Source organism: Arvicola amphibius, chromosome 10, assembly GCF_903992535.2.
Source record: "Arvicola amphibius chromosome 10, mArvAmp1.2, whole genome shotgun sequence".
NCBI classification, from domain to species: domain Eukaryota; kingdom Metazoa; phylum Chordata; class Mammalia; order Rodentia; family Cricetidae; genus Arvicola; species Arvicola amphibius.
Window position 1 is genome coordinate 51162455 of NC_052056.1, and position 21990 is coordinate 51184444.

The 21990-nt window shown below is 38.0% G+C and overlaps 1 protein-coding gene across 6 annotated transcripts in view; it reads right to left on the reverse strand.

The window, feature by feature from the left end:
- The window catches only part of Bbx (BBX high mobility group box domain containing), a 241533-nt gene that overhangs the window by 63872 nt on the left and 155671 nt on the right, over nt 1-21990 (reverse strand). For all 6 annotated transcript variants that reach the window (XM_038345735.1, XM_038345737.1, XM_038345734.1 and 3 more), the window contains exons 5-7: nt 21645-21887; nt 13658-13853; nt 9484-9551 (exon numbers count right to left, since the gene is read on the reverse strand). In XM_038345735.1, the coding sequence (XP_038201663.1) occupies nt 9484-9551; nt 13658-13853; nt 21645-21887 (507 nt within the window). The remainder of the gene's footprint in view (nt 1-9483; nt 9552-13657; nt 13854-21644; nt 21888-21990) is intronic.

A 21990-nucleotide genomic window follows, 5' to 3' on the forward strand; every position in this document is an offset into this window, starting at 1 on the left:
TGCGCCACCGCTGCCCGGCTCAAAACAGAAATCTTAAAAGATATTTGCAGTGAAATACATTATCATTTAGGCAGGTCTCCTGGCACAGATCTGTAATCCTATTAGCTACTTGGGAGGCAGAGGCAGCAGTATATCAAGTTCAAGACATGCTGTACAAAGAGTTCCAGACAGCCTGGCAACTTAATGAGATCCTGCTTTAGGGGAACAAAAAGGTTAAAAACATGATAAGCAAGCCAACAAAGGCCATGGGATGTAGCTCAATTTAAGAAAGTTCTGAGAATATATAGCTATGCCATCACTAGTTAATATGATCTTATGGGATGCAGTCATAATGCAGCCTGTTGCTGGCTACAATGTCATTACAAATAATACATCAATGCATTCTTACTTCATATTCCATGAGGTGGGAGAGGTAATGACTCTTTGAGGAAGAAAACTGCCCTGGTGGCTTAAAGTCATATTAACAATAAGAAAATGAAACTTTAAGTGTCATTTTAATATATTTTTCACATATTTGATTGTTTCTCCCCAATCCCAATTCCTCCCAGATTTGCTTACCCACCCACTTTATGCTCTTTCTCAAACTTCCTCCCACAAACATTTATTTACTTGTAAAATCATTGCAAATCATGAACTTTAAAAGTTAAACTATTTTCTTTATGAACTTTTGGTATAAATGATTTTATAAAACTATTTGAATGGAAGGCTCATCATGTATAAGAACTTATCAAGGTGTGCCTGACCAGACACAAGAAGGAAGTGTGTTTGTGATAACCATGCAGCAGACAGAGTAAATGTACATTGAGGATCTGTTGACTGACTCCATTCTCTTATTGTGACCTGGAAGTAAAGAACAAGTAAAGGCTGCCTAGTGGCTAAAGGAGCACAAATAGAACTACTAAACCTGCATTTTGCTCTAGTGGACCATGTCCTTTCTTAAAATGTAGGTATTTGTGAATTAGTGTAGTCAGTAAAGCATAATGGAAACAGCACAAAATTAGGAGCCTGCGGGACTGGGATACTACTAAATTATGTACTTAGTGACTCGGTTACCTGAAAAAGAAGAGAAGCATCATGAAGGTTTAGAGTAGAGACAAAAAGGAAGGGAGAAGAGTTGCAAAAAATAATGCCAGGAGCATAGAGGACAGACAGCTCTCCCCAAATTCTCCCTTTGATTTAGATGTAATTCTCAATAAGCAATGAAGGAAATGATGCAGTTTTTAGGAAAACTAAAGAGCTGATGTAAATGTTTATCTAGAACAAATTAAGGTAGGGTAAATTGCCCATTAAAATTTCATCAGAATGCATATATTCAAAGTAGTAATTTACATTTGTAACCATGATTTCATGTCACCAAGGTAAGTATGAATATCTTACAAACAAAGTAAAATTGGATGTGATACATGTTAGGCATTTTTATCTAAAGATTTCAAAATGCAAAAATGATCCTATGATATGGCAAATGTACATATTGTATGAATAGAAAATTCTATACTTATAAAATTCCTACAAAGGGGTCCTATTACAGTCCCAGACCTTATGAAATGTATAAAATGCTAAGTAAAACATTCAAATTAATTATTTTTGTTAATTGGAGAATGAATTTTATGGATCACCACTTATTCATCAGCATCTATTCTTATAAATTAATTTAGAGAAAAGAAATAAGCTATGGTTAAACAAGAAAAGAAAATATAATTGTTTCTATAAAGTCTCTGCAATAATACATAAAGCCACTAGGTGTTGCTCTATGCCCAAAAAAGAAAAGAGTTACAGGGATTTCTGCATAAGCACACATTCAAATCTTCTTACACCCAATTGCCACCCACTTTGATTTAGCTTCAATAATGAAGGAGGGGAAATGATGAGTATAATTAAGAATTATGACAAAGTAACATTTTCCCCACAATACCAAATCAGATAGTGAGAAATCACAGGTTCAGCATGATTGAGCCAGTTATGATTACAAGCGGCTTAGGAAGCTAAGTATTATCAATGGCTGTTCCTACTTTGCAAAGCACAAAGGCAGAGCTGCACACTGCTTGGCACTGTGATGAACATACAGTCACCAAAGGAGTAATTGCACACTATAGATCAACCACATATTCCGACTCTTGCCAGTTCAAATATTTATTTCTCATTCACTTGTTCAATAAACACAAGGTACCAGCTGTGGGAATTGATGCCATAAGAAAGTTCAAATGCCACTTGCATCCAGTGTACAATTGCGAATAAAATGATGATTTTCGTCTTAGTCTGTTTGTAATTCAAGGGAAGAGGATAGCTACACTGCAGAAATAAACAGTGAAAGTATATTAGAAGGGTCCTTGGGAGCACAGAAAAATCTATTGTGTGGGCAGAGGGAGTTAGAAGTAATATCTAGACTTACTTGGAGAGAAAGGCAGGATCTCCCTTCACAGGAAGAGTGAGAATGACAGTCATAGCAGGTGAGAATGCAGAGGTAAATCTTGGCTGCGCTTTTGAGAAATGGTGACTTTCCCAGTGTGGGTACAGAATAAGATGCCATACACGCGTAGTAAGAGATGAATCAGGCTGACAAAAACTGGGATTCTGTTGTCTGGGAATTAGGCTGGAGGAAACAGAGGGCTGGCCAAGGATTTAAGTTAGAGGAATTGCATGAGGAAAGATATGCAGTTAGATAATTATGTCAGAGGCCTGCAGGACAACCAAGGCAGGGAGTGACTGGAGGTAGGAGACCAATTAGCAGGCAGGGGAAATAAAGCTGCAGAGATGTAGGGCCCCAATTAAGTCAGAGATAGCACTTGCCAGTCCTCAGTAATTGTCTGGAAGGATGTCAGGGCCTCAGCAGAAGGGCCAGACTACACCTATATCTTTATAGTAACGGAAGCTGAGAGAGAAGTGAGAGAAGAAGGAAGCCTCAGTGGGGGCAGGGAGTATATTTCAGGGGATGAGAGGAGTGTGTCTGAATGTCTGTCTGACAATGGCATATGGCACTATACTAGGCTACAGACCTGAGGGTCCTGTGCTATTCCTAGAATCTGTTGTATCATCTGGTAAAAAAAAAAAAGGGGGGGGGGATAGAGGTAGGAGGACCTAGTTCACTCAGGGCATTCAGGAGAGCAGCAACCTAGATAAAGTTTTCCTATTATCACATTCTGTGCAGCCAAGCTCATAAAAGAGCACAGGAAACTCCATAGGCAACGGTAGTAAAAGTTGAGACAAAGGACTGCATCTTTCTGCCTCAATTTCCTCATTTGATGAGCTGGGAAGCCATTCCGTCTTCTTGCCATTTTAAAGCATCTATGACTCCAAGTACAGATTAGGGAAAAGGATCTGATTACCTGGGCTCTGAGACCCACTACTGATAGAAGAAGCTGGGGTGCTTGGCAAGATGGGTAGTACAGTCTACAAAGTAACATAAAGGGGGCGACTTGTAAAGAGGAAGAAACAAACCAATCAACCTCTGGGCACCTACTTCCCTTTTACTGTAGAATTCAAACATAGCACATATCCTAACAGAGTATTTAGAAGCTATAAACCCGTGAGAAGAGGATAAAAGCTATGATAGGAGATGAAACAAGGTAACGGAATTTAATGGGTCTAAGTCTCCTGGACTAGTCAAGCAGATTAGTCTACGACAAGCACATATCAAATTAACTAAAGTTGTACTGGTGAGTAAGAGAAGAATTTTTACCACTCCACTAATATCAGAAATAAAAGTGAAAACTTTCCATTTTATTTATATCAATATTTAAACAAAGTTAGAATTCAGTGTTCAAAAATGGGGATAGAATCATGTAAACTATATCAGTGCAATCAACTGTTCTTTGGCTCGGGTTCTGCACATCTCTTCATTTAGTGGAAATCAAGTGGGTTTACAGCCTAGTGTTACGACTTCCTCACTCAATGGCCATGGAGAATGCAACAGGGAACTGACACCATAGGATTGCTGGGAGGACAAAATGAGTTAACCAATGTGACTGGCTTAGCCCTACGTCTACCTTAAAGCAATCTCAAAATGTCTCGTTCCGCGGCTGCTGCTAGCTCTAGTATGGGTGACACAGGACATAGATCAGAGTTGAGGATAGGCAGGTGGAATTGAATCACAAAGTCTCCCGGGAGCTACACAAAAACTGGCTAGATGCTGAAGTGCCCGCTCAGTTCTGCCACTGCAGCTAGGAGCTAATGTAATACATAGTTACTTAACCTTACTGGCCCTGGTCCCTCGTCTAATGGTTAATATTTATTCATAAAGAAGACAAAACTTAACTTCCAGGATTGCTAAGGAGTTGTTGTTCTTGCCCTTTTAAGAGTAGCACTTTGAAAGGAAGAAGTATTAAATGAAAGTTAGCTGTAATAGTTAACTACTCAGCAGTATTCAGTCAAAATCTTGTTATTCCTCATCCTAAGTTCCTTAAGGTCCATTTAATAACAATAATGAATAAAAAATAAAACTTTTATCATAAACTTACAATAACGCTAAATAAAATTAAATGCTATAATACATATGATGACAGCAAGTATTTTAAGGGTTAGGGAAGAGAACTATTTAGCTCATGAAGAAGGTGAAAGATTAATACTGTTTCAAGAAACGAAGTGTAACATTTCCAAATTTCAATCAGATATTCATTTCTTCTTTTATAAACAGGAAGATTGTCAGTTGAAAATGAAAATCAAGAGGGTTCTCCATGAAGTCAAAAGTTCATTGTGAAGGATTAGATTTCTTTAAAAACTTGGGCAGTAAGAGATATCAGCCTCATAAAGAGCAGGTATTTGTATATGGTCTATTCCCTGAAATGCCTTACACTCCAAGACATTCCGTGAATATCTTTCATCTGACTTAACACACTAAATGGTGGCACATTTTCTCTGCAGTACAGCCTCACTGGACAGGACCCTGAAGGGGGTATACCTCCATGGGCTAGCTCCTCTTCTACTGACCTAGCTTACCTAGCTTAGCTAATCTAAATTAAATTCTTTTCTTGATCACCTAGTGATGACGAAGAGGGCAAATTACAATTTTAAATTCTTCCCAGGTTTCAATGAACAAGGAAGTGTGTGTGTGTGTGTGTGTGTGTGTGTGTGTGCGTGCGCATGATGGATGCATGCATACTGGTGATGGCAAAGCACACTGCAGTTTGCAGGAATAATAGATATAATTTAAGCTTTTGAATTAAATATGAAATGCCTAGAATAACTTATGGTGATGATCCTGTATACTTACACGAATTTTCAAGGAGTAAAAAATGCCTTGCAGGCTTTATTTAATTAATCTTTGCAGTAGCCACAAGAGTTACAGGATTCAGGCATTATTATTTGTATCTCTGGACAGGATGGAAGGCAAGGCAAAAAGTGGGGAAAGATATACTGTCGTATCTATTTGTTCCACCATGCATTCAAAAATTAGAGACCCAAAGTCTAAGGCAAATAAATCTCATACACTACTAATGCTGGCTTCAGTTACTAAACTGAATAGAAACGCCTTCCCTCAGCAGCGATGAACGTTCTTCCTAACCACTCTTATTTTCCATTTTGCTTCCTTCTGTTTTAGCCAAGATGACTGTTGCTCACTTGGGTACATCAGCAAATGTTGTCCTTGCCAAGATTAATCTAACTATATTTTGTCCTTTCCACATAATCTATGAATCTTAACACTGCTTTTATTTTTAAATTCCAGTTTAGCTTTATATTTTTCAGACTAGCACAAATAATGGAAAACTCTATCTTAAGATTACTTTTAGCAATTTTAGATCAAATATTTTGCTTTACTTGTATTTTTATCTTCCAATAACTCATTGATACCATATTTAAGAGCTTAACTTTCTAACTGCCTCTTCAATCAAGAATCTGATGAAAAGATTACTTTGTTTCTTTTGCCTTTTTATTTCCTGTTTCTTTAAATTAAACAGTGAATTCACTTAAATCTCAAGTGTTTTGTTTAAAGTGGTTCACTTCTACAGCTCAAGATCGTTCTGTGCTACTGCGCAAGCAACTAGATTTGACTTCTGACTTAACTAATTAGCCAAAATGTCCTACCATATCCTTCCATTTCTTCCACTACGATGGGGTTATCTCCTAATGACACCTATACTGCCTCTTACAAACACTCAGCAGAGACAGACTTGCTGTGTTTTGAGACAGGACTCATTCCTTTCTGTCTTTGTCCTGTTCAGTATATAAATTTTTCTTCTCAAATCAATGAATTCTATAAAATAAATGTTGTTCTTAAAGAAGTTGTTCCAAATAGTTCAAATATTTACATAAAATATGGACATGAAGACTATTATTTGTGTGAACTATAAAACATTAGATTTACAAAACCAAATTTACCCTTTCAATTTGATAAGGACTCCAGCTTACTATACCAAGAGCAGCCAGTCTTGCTTGGCTCAGAAACAGCAGCACACAAAATGCCCTACTAATAGTGCCATAGATCTACTATGGTGACTGAGAATTGGAAGACTGAGGAAAACAAATGCAAACATCAATATAATTTTGCTCACTGACATCTCAAGAAACTAAACTGTCTATAACTGCAAGGGTACACCAAGCAGACCTATGACACTGTAGTGGCCATAGAAGCTGTTTTCAGCAGAATTTTATCATTTCAGTAAAGAAAATACCTGTATTGTTTAAGAAAATCTATTTCTTATATTAAATTCCACACTTTAAAAAAGCATTCTCTTTAGAACTCTGTAAATGTGGTGAAATCTCAGGCCAGGGAAAAAGCCCCTTCCCTCTAAGATTACTTCAAAATAAGACTCTCGTGTCTTTGTGTGGTAGAATTTCTGTAAGATGTCACTATGATTAGTCAAACTAAACAGTATAAATGGATTTCACAGTAATTATTCCAATATAAAAATACAAAATTTCTGAATTAGTTTCTATCTTAATTTTTATAGGAAAACCTAAATACATATTTATTGTGTTTATCTTAGGATAATCTGACTATACAGAAATTCTGTTTACTAAGTCTACATACATATTTGCAATAAAAAATAGTGAGGTAGAAATCTATGGACTAACTGAAGCCTACTGATCTCTAAAAGTAAGCTCTCTGATGGTATTTGGAGATAATATTTTACTTAAGTTTTTACTATCTTACTGTTCTAATAGCTCGGGATTATTTTTAGGAATAACCTAAATGTCTCTTGAGATGAGGGGAGGGAACAAGAACACAAGCTGGATTCCTAAGGATGTAACTACTGCTACAGGTATCTGCTCCTGAACTCCTTGCTTCTTCATCTATAGAGTTCTCAAAATGCTTCCACTTCATTAGGGTAAAAAGGTCTATCACTGTAGTGCTTACACTATGTGTTACAAAATGCTATGTTTTTTTTTTTATTAAAAATTTCCGCCTACTCCCCGCCTCCCATTTCCCTCCCCTCCCCCCACTCCCTTTCCCCTCCCTCTCCAGTCCAAAGAGCAGTCAAGGTTCCCTGCCCTGTGGGAAATCCAAGGTCCTCCCTCCTCCATCCAGGTCTAGGAAGGTGAGCATCCAAACAGGCTAGCCCCCCCCCCCCCCCCCAGCCAGTACATGCAGTAGGATCAAAACCCAGTGCCATTGTCCTTGGCTTCTCAGCAGCCCTCACTGTCCGCCATGTTCAGGGAGTCCGGTTTTATCCCAAGCAGAACTTACTAAAAACAGCTTAAGTGATGTGGGATACCCCTCTGTATGCTATGAATCTATTTTATTACCATTGGTTAATAAAGAAGCTGCTTTGGCCTATGGCAGGTCAGAATATAACAAGGTGGGAAATTAAAGCAGAGAGAGAGGATGAAAGATGGTGGAGTCAGAGAGACGCCATGTAGTTCTGAAGGAGAAAGATGCCAGATTAAGAACCTTAATCATAAGCCACAACCTCATGGAGATATACAGATGAAGAGAAATGGGTTATTTTAAGAAATAAGAGCTAGGTAGGGATATGCCTAAGTCATTGGCCAAACAGTATTTTAATTAATAGTTTCTGTGATTATTTGGGTCTAGGTAACCAGGAAATAAAGGTGCAGTCTCCACTTACACTAAAGTGGTAAAATTTTAAGCAAAGCAGTAAATTAATTTCCTTTTTCTTACTAGCATCTAGAAGAGCTACAATGATCATTTGCTTATATTCGTTCTTAAGTGGTAAAAGAATGTTAAAAAGTAGGGAATAAATTATAATTGAATCTGTGAGGAGAGGTAATGCTGACTTTTGAAGTGGTCATGAGTCAGACTACTGAAAGATCAACTCTGTTCATATCCACCTTTGGAGTATTTAGACCACTCTATTCCAGAGAATGTGCTTTGCCCTCAGGAGGTCATATTATGAGCTAGGGATGGAAATGATGTACAACAATGCTGCTATTAGGAGCGAGAATCACTCTCAGTAATGAGCTGCAAAAGCAATCACATGAATGCGATTTTCAGTGGAAGATTTGCACACCAGAATAAATACTGCTATAAAAATTAATACTTTTACTACATTAAAATGAAAAAAATAAATTTGTTAAATTTAATATAAACTCAACCATGTTGTATCCCATATAAAAAACTGTAAGTAACAAAAGCACCATAGTATAAATAGCCTGTATAGTTGAGTAGGTTTTAACTGTAATCTACATGGCCTAGTCAAAGTTTAAAACAGCAGTAAACAGCACAGGCTTGTAATAAAGCTGAACTAAAAGAAAAAAATGAAAATAGAAAGGAAAATGTTTGCAGTATGTTTCCATAACAGTAATAAATAATATTAGGGATAGGCTTGCTACCAGATTAATTTTCCATGGGAATATTGACAGCTCTTGCTATTTTGTCCCAAACAGCTATGTTGGTTTGAATGGAAATTTTCCATCTGAAGACTCAGAATGTAGCAAAAAAACATGACCCGCAGGTTAATTCAGCTGATCTCTGTTAAGTGGGTCTAGAAAATAGAAGGTGCCACAAATGCAAATTATGTGTGGTTAACTGCAACAGCTGAGCAGAATCAGGTCTAAAAGTGTTTAGCAAAAGCAGACTAATAACTAGATCACAGAAACAAGGTCATGAGGGCCCTGGGTCCTTTTCTTTTCCTATTTTAAAGGATGAAACAGTTTTGTAATGCTGTCATTCCAGATGTTGAAACAGGAGTTTGGAATTACTCAGATACTAGAGAGACAGTCTCTTATTTTTACTGTTGGCTTCCCACTAGCACATATGAGAACATGATACAAACAGGGAATGTGTTGAACCGAGTGAACTTATTTAGGATACAATCTACACATGACACAATACAACAAATGCACAGTACTGTAGTTTTTACTCCCAGGTTCAAACAACTGCAGATTCTGCAATGGAGTTGTGTGTCTGTCCTTTTGGCTGGTGTATACGACTTCTGCTACCCTCAACACATCAGATGCACAGGTAAAGTTTCTCAGTGAGCTGTAAACGGTGGAACTGCAGCAACAAGGTGAACAAAATGCAGACATCTATGTGGTGAAACACCAGAATGCAGTGTGAAGAGCAATGAAGACTAAGGCCTGGCTTACCTCTGGCGTTCCAAGAGCATGTTCTCCAGCTAACAGCAACATGCTCAGGCCTCCCATCTGAGTAGGATCTAAAGATCAAAAACAAAAATCAACTCAGAAGCATGAAGCACACACAGCCATACAGAATAAAAGAGGATATTCATAAAGGCAGAAATCCAAACTACCCACATATAAATTTTATAGAAAAATGACAAAATTCATTCTTATATAACCTGGTACATGTGTGCTTAATGCACATACTTTAAAGAGCCCCTTTTCTTTTCTATATTTTGCTTTTTTTTTTTTTTTTTTTTTTGGATAGAGTGTCTTAATAAGAAGCCTGGCTCTTCTAGAGCTCATGGTCTCCCTGCCTTAGTCTTCTAAGTGCAGGGATAATAGGCATGACCACTACACCTGGCCTTTTAAATGCTACTGCTCTACCACCATTCCAACACAATACTTTCCCCAGTAGTATAGCTGTTATCATAAGTATCATCTACCAAACTCCCTTTCTCCCAAGGCTACTTTCCAAAATTCAAGTGTTCCGATGCATTTTTTTTTTTTAAAATCCAAGCATACTTATGTTTGTCTTCTGAGAAACTTGAGACTTAATCTGAAATTGTTATTTCTGCTATGTGAAATCAGGTTTGGTCAAAAGAATTAGGCTGTCAGGGAACACAGGACAGAGAAATTTCACACTGGCCTCCAAATTCTAGTGGGCTTTTAAAAAATCATCTCCTTAAAATTTTCAAAATAAATTAAAAATAGGAGATATGCTATAGACATTATAAGTCTTCAGGCATATCAGGCTCTTGCTAAAATAGCTTGAAGATTTAAAAATAATGTATTTGTTAGCAAACTATTTTTATTTTTTTAAAAATTATTTTACATTTTTCCACCCCTCTTCTTGCCCCCTCTTCACCTCTTCGTTCCATTCACACCTCCCAACAGGTAAGGGTTCCCATGGGGAGTCATCAAATTCTGGCAAATTAAGTTGGGTTAGGACAAGCCCCTCCCCACTGGTTAGCCAACTCTTTTGCTTTAATTCTTTCAACATAAACTGATGCAGAAAGATAACTGAACAGCCCAGTGGAAGATCTCTGCTCCAGGTTATATTTCCATCGGAGACCTTTACTCTTTAAGGCTGTCTCAATGTTAAATTTGAAAGCACCAATGAAAGAGCAGGCAGGAATGCACACCTGTGTCTCTGGTGAACACAGGTCTCAAGGTATGCATTTTAGCTTTAGGATGAGGATATGTAAGACTGCCTGAAGACATTTCTGTCTAAATGTATGCCCTGAAGTAGAGCTTTGTTCAGTCTGCCTTGGGATCTCAGGAATCAACTTTGATCACACCTTATATATAAAATTTTTAACTGAGAAAAGGTTCTGAGGTAGACATAAACACAGACACACACACAGACACACACAGGAGAGACAGAGACAGAGACAGAGAGAGAGAAGAGGAGAAGGAGAAAGAATAAAAGATAAGGGGGCTATGAGGTAATCAGAGAAAAAATATATCATCAAATGATGGTGAGTTAAGAAAGCCTAACACTGGCAGGCAGCCATACAGGAGGACACACACAGAACACAAACACTGGCTAATCTGGTAAAACAAAGCCCTGCAGTGCTTTTAAGGGTCTACTTTCCATTAAACCTTAACTTTAAGAACTACTGTGCCTGATAAAATAGATGCTTGTATTTCTTTAAAAGTACAAGTCAAGAGGGAGAAATGAATTTAGCAGAGTAAGTGTTTAGGATGCTTGAGAGTGAAACTTTTGCAGCTGGAATCCTAGGAACCAGAGCTGAGTGATAGCATTCAAGAGATAAAAATGTGCCACTCAAATTACAAAGTAATATAGGAATATGGCTACATGATAATCCAAGTTATATACCAAATGTGACTTTGTAAGAAGTTTGTTATTCGTTCTAAAGAATAAGCCAAGAAACTATCATTTTTCTATCACTTATATAATGCTATTTAAAACTATCAAAATACATTCACATAAGTAGAACACTTTGCTTTTACTGAAGGTTTGTAGTATATCAAATTCTACATATTTTTCCTTCCTCGGAAATCATATATTTGACAAAGTTGGGTTACTCTAAATTGTCAAATGTAGAGTGCCAAGGACCACTGAACAAATAAACAAGAATAAAAAAGACTAGATTCTGCATTAAACTGACCTTTAAAATTCCTTTTGTATTGCCTATGTTCAGATAGCTAAACACCAGTTTTTAATCACAGGTAATTTGGTTCACTTTCATCTTGTTGAAAAGGGACATAACTAGCAGTGAGCGAGCTCTGGTCATGAAATTCCAACACATGACACAGGTCTTTATTACTTGAGGCAAATGCTATCAAGGTGTTTTTCTTTCCTGTATTTTGCTTCAAGGAATACTACTTTTTAAAGCTGACTTACATATATTTTTTATTAAAAATTTCCATCTCCTCCTTCCTCCTCCCTCTTCCCTCCCCTCCCTTCCACCCATACCTCCCACTCCCTCCCTCTCCAGGCCAAAGAGCCATCAGGGTTCCCTTAACTATGTTAAGTCCAAGGTCCTCCCAACTCCCCCTAAGTCCAGGAAGGTGAGCAACCAAACTGACAAGGCTCACAGTGGACTTACATATTTCTTAAGTCTAGATTCTACTTCTCTTTTTGTAGGTAAAAGGAAATTAATGCCAGAAACATTGTTACTGAAAGATGCATTTCCATACTTTCTATAATTTACATACAATTATTGTTTGGTTTGTGATGAGCAACTGCATTAAATAAAACTCAAAATGAAAACTCGACACAAAGTAACAGATTTAGAATTGAGAGAATAGCAATAGATGCTAAATGGCAATCAAAGAGAGTTTCAACTTTAGCCATCAATCCATCTTCTCTTGGTCCTGGACCAACCACCGTAATCTGGGATGTCCAGACATTTCACAAAGACCAGTACCAAGTGGGCTGAAGCTAAAACTGTGCAAAGTGAGAGCTAACACAGGAATATCTCTGCTTTGGGTTTTCAGGACACATGTTGGGAACTGTTCTGGAATTACATGACACACACTGCACTCAACAATCACCTGAAGACTTTGTTTCCCAAAGATACTACCATACGTTGCTTCATTCTTCAGGCATTCATCCTATATCACACGTACTTTTCATATTATGAGCCCAACTATGAACTATGAAGGCTTATGCCTTCTGGGCATTTAAAAGAATTTACAATCACAGTATGGCTCAACTGCATCTCTATTAACCTTCCAATATTATAAACAGTTTAGGGCTCTGAAAAATATTTTCTTTTTTTTTAATATTTATTTATTATGTATACAATATTCTGTCTGTGTGTATAACCGCAGGCCAGAAGAGGGCACCAGACCCCATTACAGATGGTTATGAGCCACCATGTGGTTGACTGGGAATTGAACTCAAGACCTTTGGAAGAGCAGGCAATGCTCTTAACCTCTGAGCTATCTCTCCAGCCCCTGAAAAATATTTTCTTGTAATATGGTATAGGAACTCAAGCTCAGCAAGAACTTCCATGCTTTTGTCTTATTCAACCTCCCAATCTCTTCCTGGCAAAATCCTCTTTTGGTTAACTGAATAGGAGGAAAGATCCAGCCATTCTGGGCAAAAATGTAAATGTTTTATTTCATGGTCATGAATGCATTAGCATTCCTTACCACCCAAAGAGTAAAATAGCAAATGGCACCATCTGGAATTTTAAGTTTGCTAAAGGCAAACATTAATGGGGATCGAAGGAGGGGTAGGGTGGGGGGTTCTCTTTAAGATTCATCTCAGATTTGGATGAATTTGTTCATGGATAAGATACTCAGATGATTTAAGTAACCCATAACTCCAGGGCTTACTCTGTTTAATAGCTGGGAAGAGGTGTGTGTGAGAGAGAAGGGAAGAGAGGGACAGACTTATTTTGTTAATATAAAAAATTTCCTAACAAGCTCCAAATGGCTGTGACGTTCCCATACTGCCAATATCAGGATCTCCACAGCATGTACAACTTGGCTGCATGTCTTCAGTTCTTTGTATGCATGCCCTAATACCTCGTGATATGCTACATATTTGCCAGAGTTTCATACTGGTCAAAAATTTTGGTCTTCTCAAATTTGTATTATTTGTTTAAAACACTCGGTGCATTGTTCTGTCCTTTAAGAACAGGTGCAAATTGTGGAAACTTACCAGCCATTCCAAAATTAAGCTGAGGAATTTCTTCTGTCTTTGCCTTCTTGGGAGTTGGCAAGTCTCTGGAAGAGTCAGATGGGAAGGCCCAAAGTTTCTTCCGTGGATTGACAGTGGGTGTTGGCGATTTTACAGGCTTGTTTGTAGTAGGGCACCATCTGTAGCCAGGATTTGCTTTCATAAATGCATCTTTATACTATAAACAAATGAGGGCTTAATTAACATCCAGAAGTTCAACAACATTTACCTTTTCCCTCCCTCGTTCAGATTATGACTGAGAAAAGCACATTCCATGATTTCAGTGGCTCTCCTTAGAGAAGATGGCAGTGTCATGCACCAAGATCTAGAGACAGGGTGGAGTTATCTAACTTGTGGGCCGAGAATACAGGAACCAGACACTCAGAATGTTCTACTCTTTTTGTTGTTCTTGTTCTTAAAAAGTTGCTTGACTTTGGTGGCAGAGGGGGCTTTTGTATTAGATAGAGCCCAGGGCTCTGAGGGTAGAAAAGGTGGTGATAAAACAAGCTGCAGGCATTTAGAATAGAGCAGTGTCCTCTGTGGGCCTTAAAGGACAGCACAGTACCATCTATGCTTTGGGTTACTGTCAAAAGTGCATAGCACCAATTTCTTCTCTTAAAGTTTTAAAAATTGTGTGTACATGTGTGTTTTTTTTTTTTCAAATAGCTGTTTTGCCTACATGTATGTTGTGGTATCACTTGCATGCCTGGTGCCTATGGAGGCTAGAAGAGAGAAGTGGATGCCTACAACTGGAGCTAGAGGTGATTATGGGCTTCCATATGGATGCTTGGATTCAAATCTCAGTCCCCACCTCTACAGCCCCCAGCACCTATTTCAAAGGACACTTTAGTATACATTTCAGATCATGAGTTAACACATGCCAGCAGCTAGATTGTGCCCTTACTGGTTAACTTGCCCTGCTAAGAGTGGTTTTACAAAAATTAAATCTCTGCCTCGGTGTTCTTTATGGCAAACACAAAGTAAAATTTTCAATTATGAGATAAAGGAACCAAGACCAAGGAGAAAGGGAGCAAGGCAGGCTAGCTGGCCAACTTTCTGGTTACTCTTAGACACAGGGCAAAAGCAGAAGAGCAGTGGAAGCATAATGCACCTGGGCTCAAGCTGTATTTCTACTTAGTAACCGATGGGCTTCACCTCCAGTTCCTCCATCTATGACGTGTAACATGACTGTCAGGATTTTTAAGTGGGCACACAGGATGGCAGCTATGAACCAGCTCTGATGGGACATACTGTAATCAATCCATCACAAGCTCTACATTTACTTTCACCTTTTTTTCTGTTGCTTCCTCCCTTTATCCCTTCTTCTAAATCCACTACCTCTTTCCTAACGTCTTAATTAAAAAAAAAAATTCCTATGTATTCTTTAAATATCACTATCAGATTATTATTAGCACATTTTTTGAAACAATTTGGTTATATAATCTGGTCCTGAATTCACAATTCTCTGCTTCAGTCTCCCAAGTACTGAGGTTATAGGCGTACACCCCATGACCATCTAACACGATTCTGTCATCCTCACAGACTTGCCTTTGGTAATGTGTTCTAAGCTCCAAGTTGCTTTTAGACAAGGGTTAAAAGGTACTATTTTGAGGAAAGGTATAAGGAAAGAATACCTAATCTAAACAATGCTCCTACTATATAAATAAAAGCTATAACGTAGGTAATAATGTAGTATTAATTAACAATGAATGATATTTATCCCAATGCTATCTTAACTCATTTTCTGAAATTATTTTATGTATAACATAAATTTACCTATTGACATATAGGGGTGTGTGTATAAAAAAAGCACATAGGCCCCTAAAGTCTAGTAATACTTTTTTAATTAAAAAAGATTTCTTTTATTTGAATTATGTGTATGTGTCTGTGTGTGAGTATTTGCACACTGGAGGCCAGAGGTGTCAGTAACCTGTAGTTACAGATGGTTGTAAGCAGCCCAGTGTGGGTGTTGGGAACACTAGAACACAAAGGCTCTTATAACCACTTAGCCACCACCACTCTAGTGTTTAGTTATATTTTTCTTAAAAATAAAGAAGTAAAATGAGACACCAGGCCAGCACCAAATGAACTTACAACTGTATAGCAGAATGAATTTGGAAACATCAAAGTTGCATAAGAAGACACATTACCACAGTGAATTCTTGTAAATGGGGAATTTACATATTAAGTTGAGACAGACAAATAACCTTGCCTGCTGTCTGATGGTAGAAAGTGATAAATGGCAGGCAGGGGTGAAAGGCAAGGAGCAGACACATGCATCATTATCATGCCTCAATAAAAGGTGCATGGGGAAGGTGTGCCAGCAACTGAACGTTCGAAGAAACTTACTAATAAATTTATCATGAGAAATAAAATCATCTTTTTTTTGGTAGGTAAAATTTTCTAAGCAGAGAGCACCAGCTGTGAAAGAGGCTGGATGGTGTTGGTACCCGAATCTCTTGCTCCTTGAAAGTGCCCTTCTCTTCATATTCAGTTTTTTGACACATCCTTCACTAGTAACATTGCTAAGGATCACTTAATGACCTGTTTCAGTGAAAATTAAGTATAATGGAAATTATACTGTCATCATGATAAATTATCAGTTGATACTAATGAAGGCTGCCTTACACTAATTTATAATAGTGCTGAAGATAGCATAAGGCACCAACAATCAGCACTTAAAATCACTCTCATCCTCTTGTCTCTATCCTATGCACCTTCACTGTAAAGACGCAGTGAGTAGTGACTGGAAGACACTCTTCTTAGACACTGGAAAAAGAAAGAGGGGGAATCAGGCTGAGTCCCTCCTCAATGATGGAGGAAGGTCATCTGTCTATGTGTTACTTTCATTGGTTAATAAAGAAACTGCCTTGGCCCTTTAATAGGACAGAAAATTAGGTAAGTGGAGTAGACAGAAGAGAATTGTGGGGGGGGGGGGGGGAAGCAAGAGTCAGGCAGACGCCTCAGGCAGACGCCATGCCTCTCCTCTCCAAGACAGATGCAGGATAAGATCTCTCCTCGTAAGACACCACCTCGTGCTGCTACACAGATTACTAAATATGGATTAAAGCAAGATGTAAGAGTTAGCCAATAAGAGGCTAGAGCTAATTGGCCAAGCAGTGTTTAAATGAATACAATTTGTGTGTTGTTATTTCAGGTGTAAAGCTAGCCGTGCGGGAGCTGGATGGTAGAATGCAGCCTGCCGTTCTCCTTCTACATCATGCTGCTTCCAATCCATAATTTACTGCACAAGAATTTCTGTTTACACATGGTCTACAATCCTTGTCCTAACTCAAGCATGAAAAATGGTTTAGCAATGGGTCTACAGAACAGCAAGTTTCCTATGAGTACACAAGAGTGCAAGAGAAAGGCCTAGAATATGGGGGATGTTTTAGACAATTTACTATGAAGGATAATACTCTAACTAAATCACAATATGAATTGTGCAGACTCTTAAACTCAATATAAATGTTCAATACACATACATAACATTTTTATTTTTTAGCTTTTGTTTGTTGTTGGAGATTAAACCCAGAGCCTCAGACATGCTTAGTAGCCATCTTATCGCTGAGATACAACACTAGACCTCTAGTCAAGTATATACTGATCAGAAGGGCTAAAACTGTGAATGACTGAGGGGAAAAAAACACATAAATTTATTTACAGAAAACACCAAACCAATACAAATTGTGGACTGCAAGCAAGTAAGTTCAGAGGTAAGAGCAGCCTCGGAGAGTAAAGATGCCTATATGTCCTTGTAAATTGGTCCTTCATCAATCATTTGATCTGATTCAGCTTTTAAGAGACACAGGAAAGGCTTGTCATTTGTTATGACAAGGTTACTAGAAAAGAGATTACAAAGGAGGCAGGGAAAAGAAGTAATGCTGGGAGACCTGGTATACAGTCTGGAGCAAATAGCCAAGTGTAATAATTGCCATGTAGGTCAACCAGGTGAACAAAATCCATCATCACAGGAGTGAAAGGCCTCAAGAGATAGGCCCCATCTATCCAGACATCCAGGGCCAGGTTGGAGGTGAGAGGGAAGCTCATTTATCTTCCAGGAGCATCAATCACATATTATTGATCCTAAGATTTTGATGAAAAATTCTCACACATATCTACACTTTTGCTAAAATACTGATTTTCAAAATTCTATGAAAATCAAAATTCACCTTATGGCCTTCAACTTTTCCTACAAATTTCCAGCTGATTAAATAATGTATTGTAAATTTGCTTTACAGAGAGTTCGCACTGATAGAAGGCATTCAGTAATGCTGACTCTCTTTTCCTGGCCCTAACCACTATTGTATTTTGTTAGAATAACAAAAAAGAAATGGCTGCTTCTTTTGTTATTCAGTACTGTCATTAAATGCAAACCCTCTGTCACAGTTTTTTTTTTACCTCCTTTTATATCTGACAATGGTATTATTATATAACAAAAGACAATAATCTATTATGTTAATGCTTTAAAATGGGGTCTCAAACAATAAATGCTTTCCAGATCATTACATAAATGGAAATTTGATCTACACCTTAATATTAATGAAACGTTTTCTCCATTTATTTAACTTTAGTTGCATTTGGGGTACTATCTCAGTGTCCACTAGTGTTTCTAGTTATTACTTACAGTCTAGATCTGCAGAATGAAGAGATGGCGACCCTGGTGAGATTCTAGAATAGACATTCTGTGAATGCTTGAACAACCAAAGACAGATGCTGCTGCTACAAATATATGACGTAAAATCTACCAGATCTGAAATTGACAAGAGTCCTAACACATATTTTTTCTTATAATTATATCCACCATGGGGAGTTGAAGAAACTCCCTCCATACTAAATTGTTAGAGCTGGCCTTCCCTCAGCAGCAGGCAGAAATTACAACATACAACCAGGTCAGAGTTCAGCAGAGAGTGGCACTAACTTCTTCAGTACCTGGTGTGTATGGGTGGGGGGAGGGGTCTAATCTGTACAGAGTACAGGGAGCAGTGGTGTTAACCAGTATTGGAAGGGAGGTTGTCTAATCTGTACAGAGCACGGGGAGAAGTGGTGTTAACCAGTATGAGGCGGTCTAATCTGTACAGAGCACAGGGAGAAGTGGTGTTAACCAGTATGGGGGGGGTCTAATCTGTACAGAGCACAGGGAGAAGTGGTGTTAACCAGTAAGGGGGGAAGGTCTAATCTGTACAGAGCACGGGGAGAAGTGGTGTTAACCAGTATGGGGGTCTAATCTGTACAGAGCACAGGGAGAAGTGGTGTTAACTAGCATGGGGGGGGGGGTTCTAATCTGTACAGAGCACTGAGAGAAGTGGTATTAACCAGTATTGGGGGTTCTAACCTGTACAGAGCACTGGGAGAAGTGGTGTTAACCAGTACTGGGGGGGGGGGGGTTCTAACCTGTACAGAGCACTGGAGAAGTGGTGTTAACTAGTATTGGGGGGGGGGGGTTCTAACCTATACAGAGCACTGGAGAAGTGGTGTTAACCAGTATGGGTGGGGGGGGTCTAATCTGTACAGAGCATGGGGAGAAGTGATATTAACCAGTATTGGGAGGGTTCTAATCTGTACAGAGCACTGACGGAAGTGGTGTTAACCAGTATTGGGGGGGGGGTTTCTAACCTATACAGAGCACTGGAGAAGTAGTGTTAACCAGTATTGGAGGGTTCTAACCTGTACAGAGCACAGGGGAGAAGTACTGCTAATCTATACAGAGTGGGGGAAGGAGGATATGAATCTGTAACTTCCTTCACAGAAACCTAGACTTGTCATGAATAGAAAAATTATATTGCTACTTCATCTTTTAAAGATATGCCTCTTTTAAAATAAGAAAGAGAAAAGTACAAACTATATACTAATGTTCTAGTCAACGACATGCCACAACAATGGTCTCCTAAGACTGCACAGTCTTGTGCAGTTAAAGGTCTTAGTTGGGTAAATAAACCATGATGCTTGCACAATAACCAAAATGGCCTCAGGACACATTCTGAGCTATCCCTGTGGGTAAACTATTCTCACTCTAATAAAGGCAAGGATTCAGATGGCAAATAAATGTAAAGCTTTCATATTCATACATGTACTGAAAGAATGTCATGTGTTTAGTAAAATATTCAAAGTTGAAAAGTTACACCTGAAGTGGTTTCCAAAATGACTCGGACTTGGGGACCAGAGGCTTCTTTGTGTCTGGTTTTGTATCACTAGCAACTACCACAAAATCTGAGTACTGAAACTTCTTAATAAGCTTTGGCTGACTGAACTGACATTCCAATTAAGGCTGCAATATTAACAAAAAAGGCTTCAGCACGATTACATGCACTTTAATGTAACTGTGAAACACTAAGTAAATAAGCTGAAAGAAATAACCACTAGAGACCAATTGTGTGATAATTTGGGAAGTAGCTGAATCGATTAGACTATGGAGTAGAAATGAGACAATATTTTATACGAGTAACTATAAACAAGGCAAGATGCAACATGGGACATTCTGGTTTCCACTTGTAGGCTGCAGGGGGCTACCTAAACAGATTTCATTATAGTACCACAATGGTAAATATTGTGAAGCTAATTAAGTAATTAATAAAGGATTTCCTGTGCAAAAATAATAGGTTCTCCTCTTAAAAGTGGCCACCTATTGGGTTTGTAAATTAGCTGTATTTAAGAAGAGGCAAACACTATATTGGCAATATGCTGCGTGTTGTCCAAAATCAAACTCAAGTGTTTAATTATAGGAAGCATATGCAGCTCACTGTGAGGCTCCAGATAATTGTTTACTTTATCATATAAGCATGAGTATGAAAGGATATAAACCTATTTAATGAGAAGGGTTTATTGTTAATTACTGTTAGGCTTGTGGAAATCTATTGGAACATTTAAAATCACGTAAGTTGCTTAATTGATTTTAAATTTTATAGATGCCCAGCAAAGTTAATAGTCTATCTTGGACAATTAGTAAACTCCTAAAGCCTTCTGTGATCATTAATTACACAGCAACACTAGTCATTTACTCTGGATTCAAATTTCCCTGTATGTTTTAAAAGAAATTTTTATGTTTCAGGATTCCTTATTAAACAACTCAATAAAACCACGTCAAGTAAAGGCATTATTTTTCCACATACTGAGATGTCTAATAAAATATCTTGAAATTACATTATTTTATCCCCTGCTGGTTCATTTTTTCCCCTCAGAAGTTAAAGGGGTGGCAGGGATTTTCATGAATGAAAATTTTTTGAAGGTTGAAACTCTAAGGAAATAATGTTAGAACTATTCCTTTCAGACTTAACCATAATACAGTACCTATTTCTCATTTAGAACTAAGTCCACTTATAATACATCTGGACAATGATCATATATTGATCTCATATTAATGTAGAAACAAATATAGTACAGAATTTTTGAAGACATTTAGTTACTGCTATCATTTTGGAATGAATGTGCCACCTTTCTTAATAGTCTTCCCATGTGGAAATGTTTCTCACCAATTATTATTATTCAGTTTTTGTGAGCATGCATATGTCACAGTACACCCTGTTCTATTGTCATTCATCATGTATTAGTTTTAAATCTTCATGCTGCACTATTTTTCAGAACAGAAACAAGTCAAAGCATCTCTCTTAACAATTGTGTTTACAAAAAAGTATTTACGAAAAAATGTTTTTGTTCAAAAACACAACAGAGTTTAGAAGGCATACAAATCTTTGTCCTACTTTCTCATTGTGGTAATTGTTTTAAAAATCTGAGACCACACACACACACACACACACACACACACACACACACTAGTTATTTAACATCAGAACATGATCATAATATATTCCTGTGATATGATAAGAAACACCAAACATGAGGTTGTCATTACAATGGCATTTGATGACAATAGAAGATGGCACTGTCAGCAATGGCTGCTGCATATTTGCTGTGGAAAAGTTACAGAACTGGGTGTCCATAATCACTGTCACACCTTGTCCTTGCAACCTACCTCCTTGGCCATGTCTGTATATTTCTGCTTTTCCTTTGGATCAAGAACAGCCCACCAATCAGCTAGTATCTTGGTAGCACCTCGGTTATCAAGCTTTGGGTGTTCCTGTCGTACAAGAGAGCGATGACGCTTGCAAAATAAAAGAAATGCATTCATTGGTCTCCGGGCGCGCTGCTCTGGTGAATCATCATCTTCAGTTTCACCAACATCTTGCTCTAGGCCATCCGCCTCAAGAAGATGAACCTATCACCAACCAAAGCAAAAGTCATGTTTAACACGGCTCAAACTATTTTGATTTAGCAATCAGTTTTTGATTTGCAATTATTTTTCTTAGCTCTATTTAAAC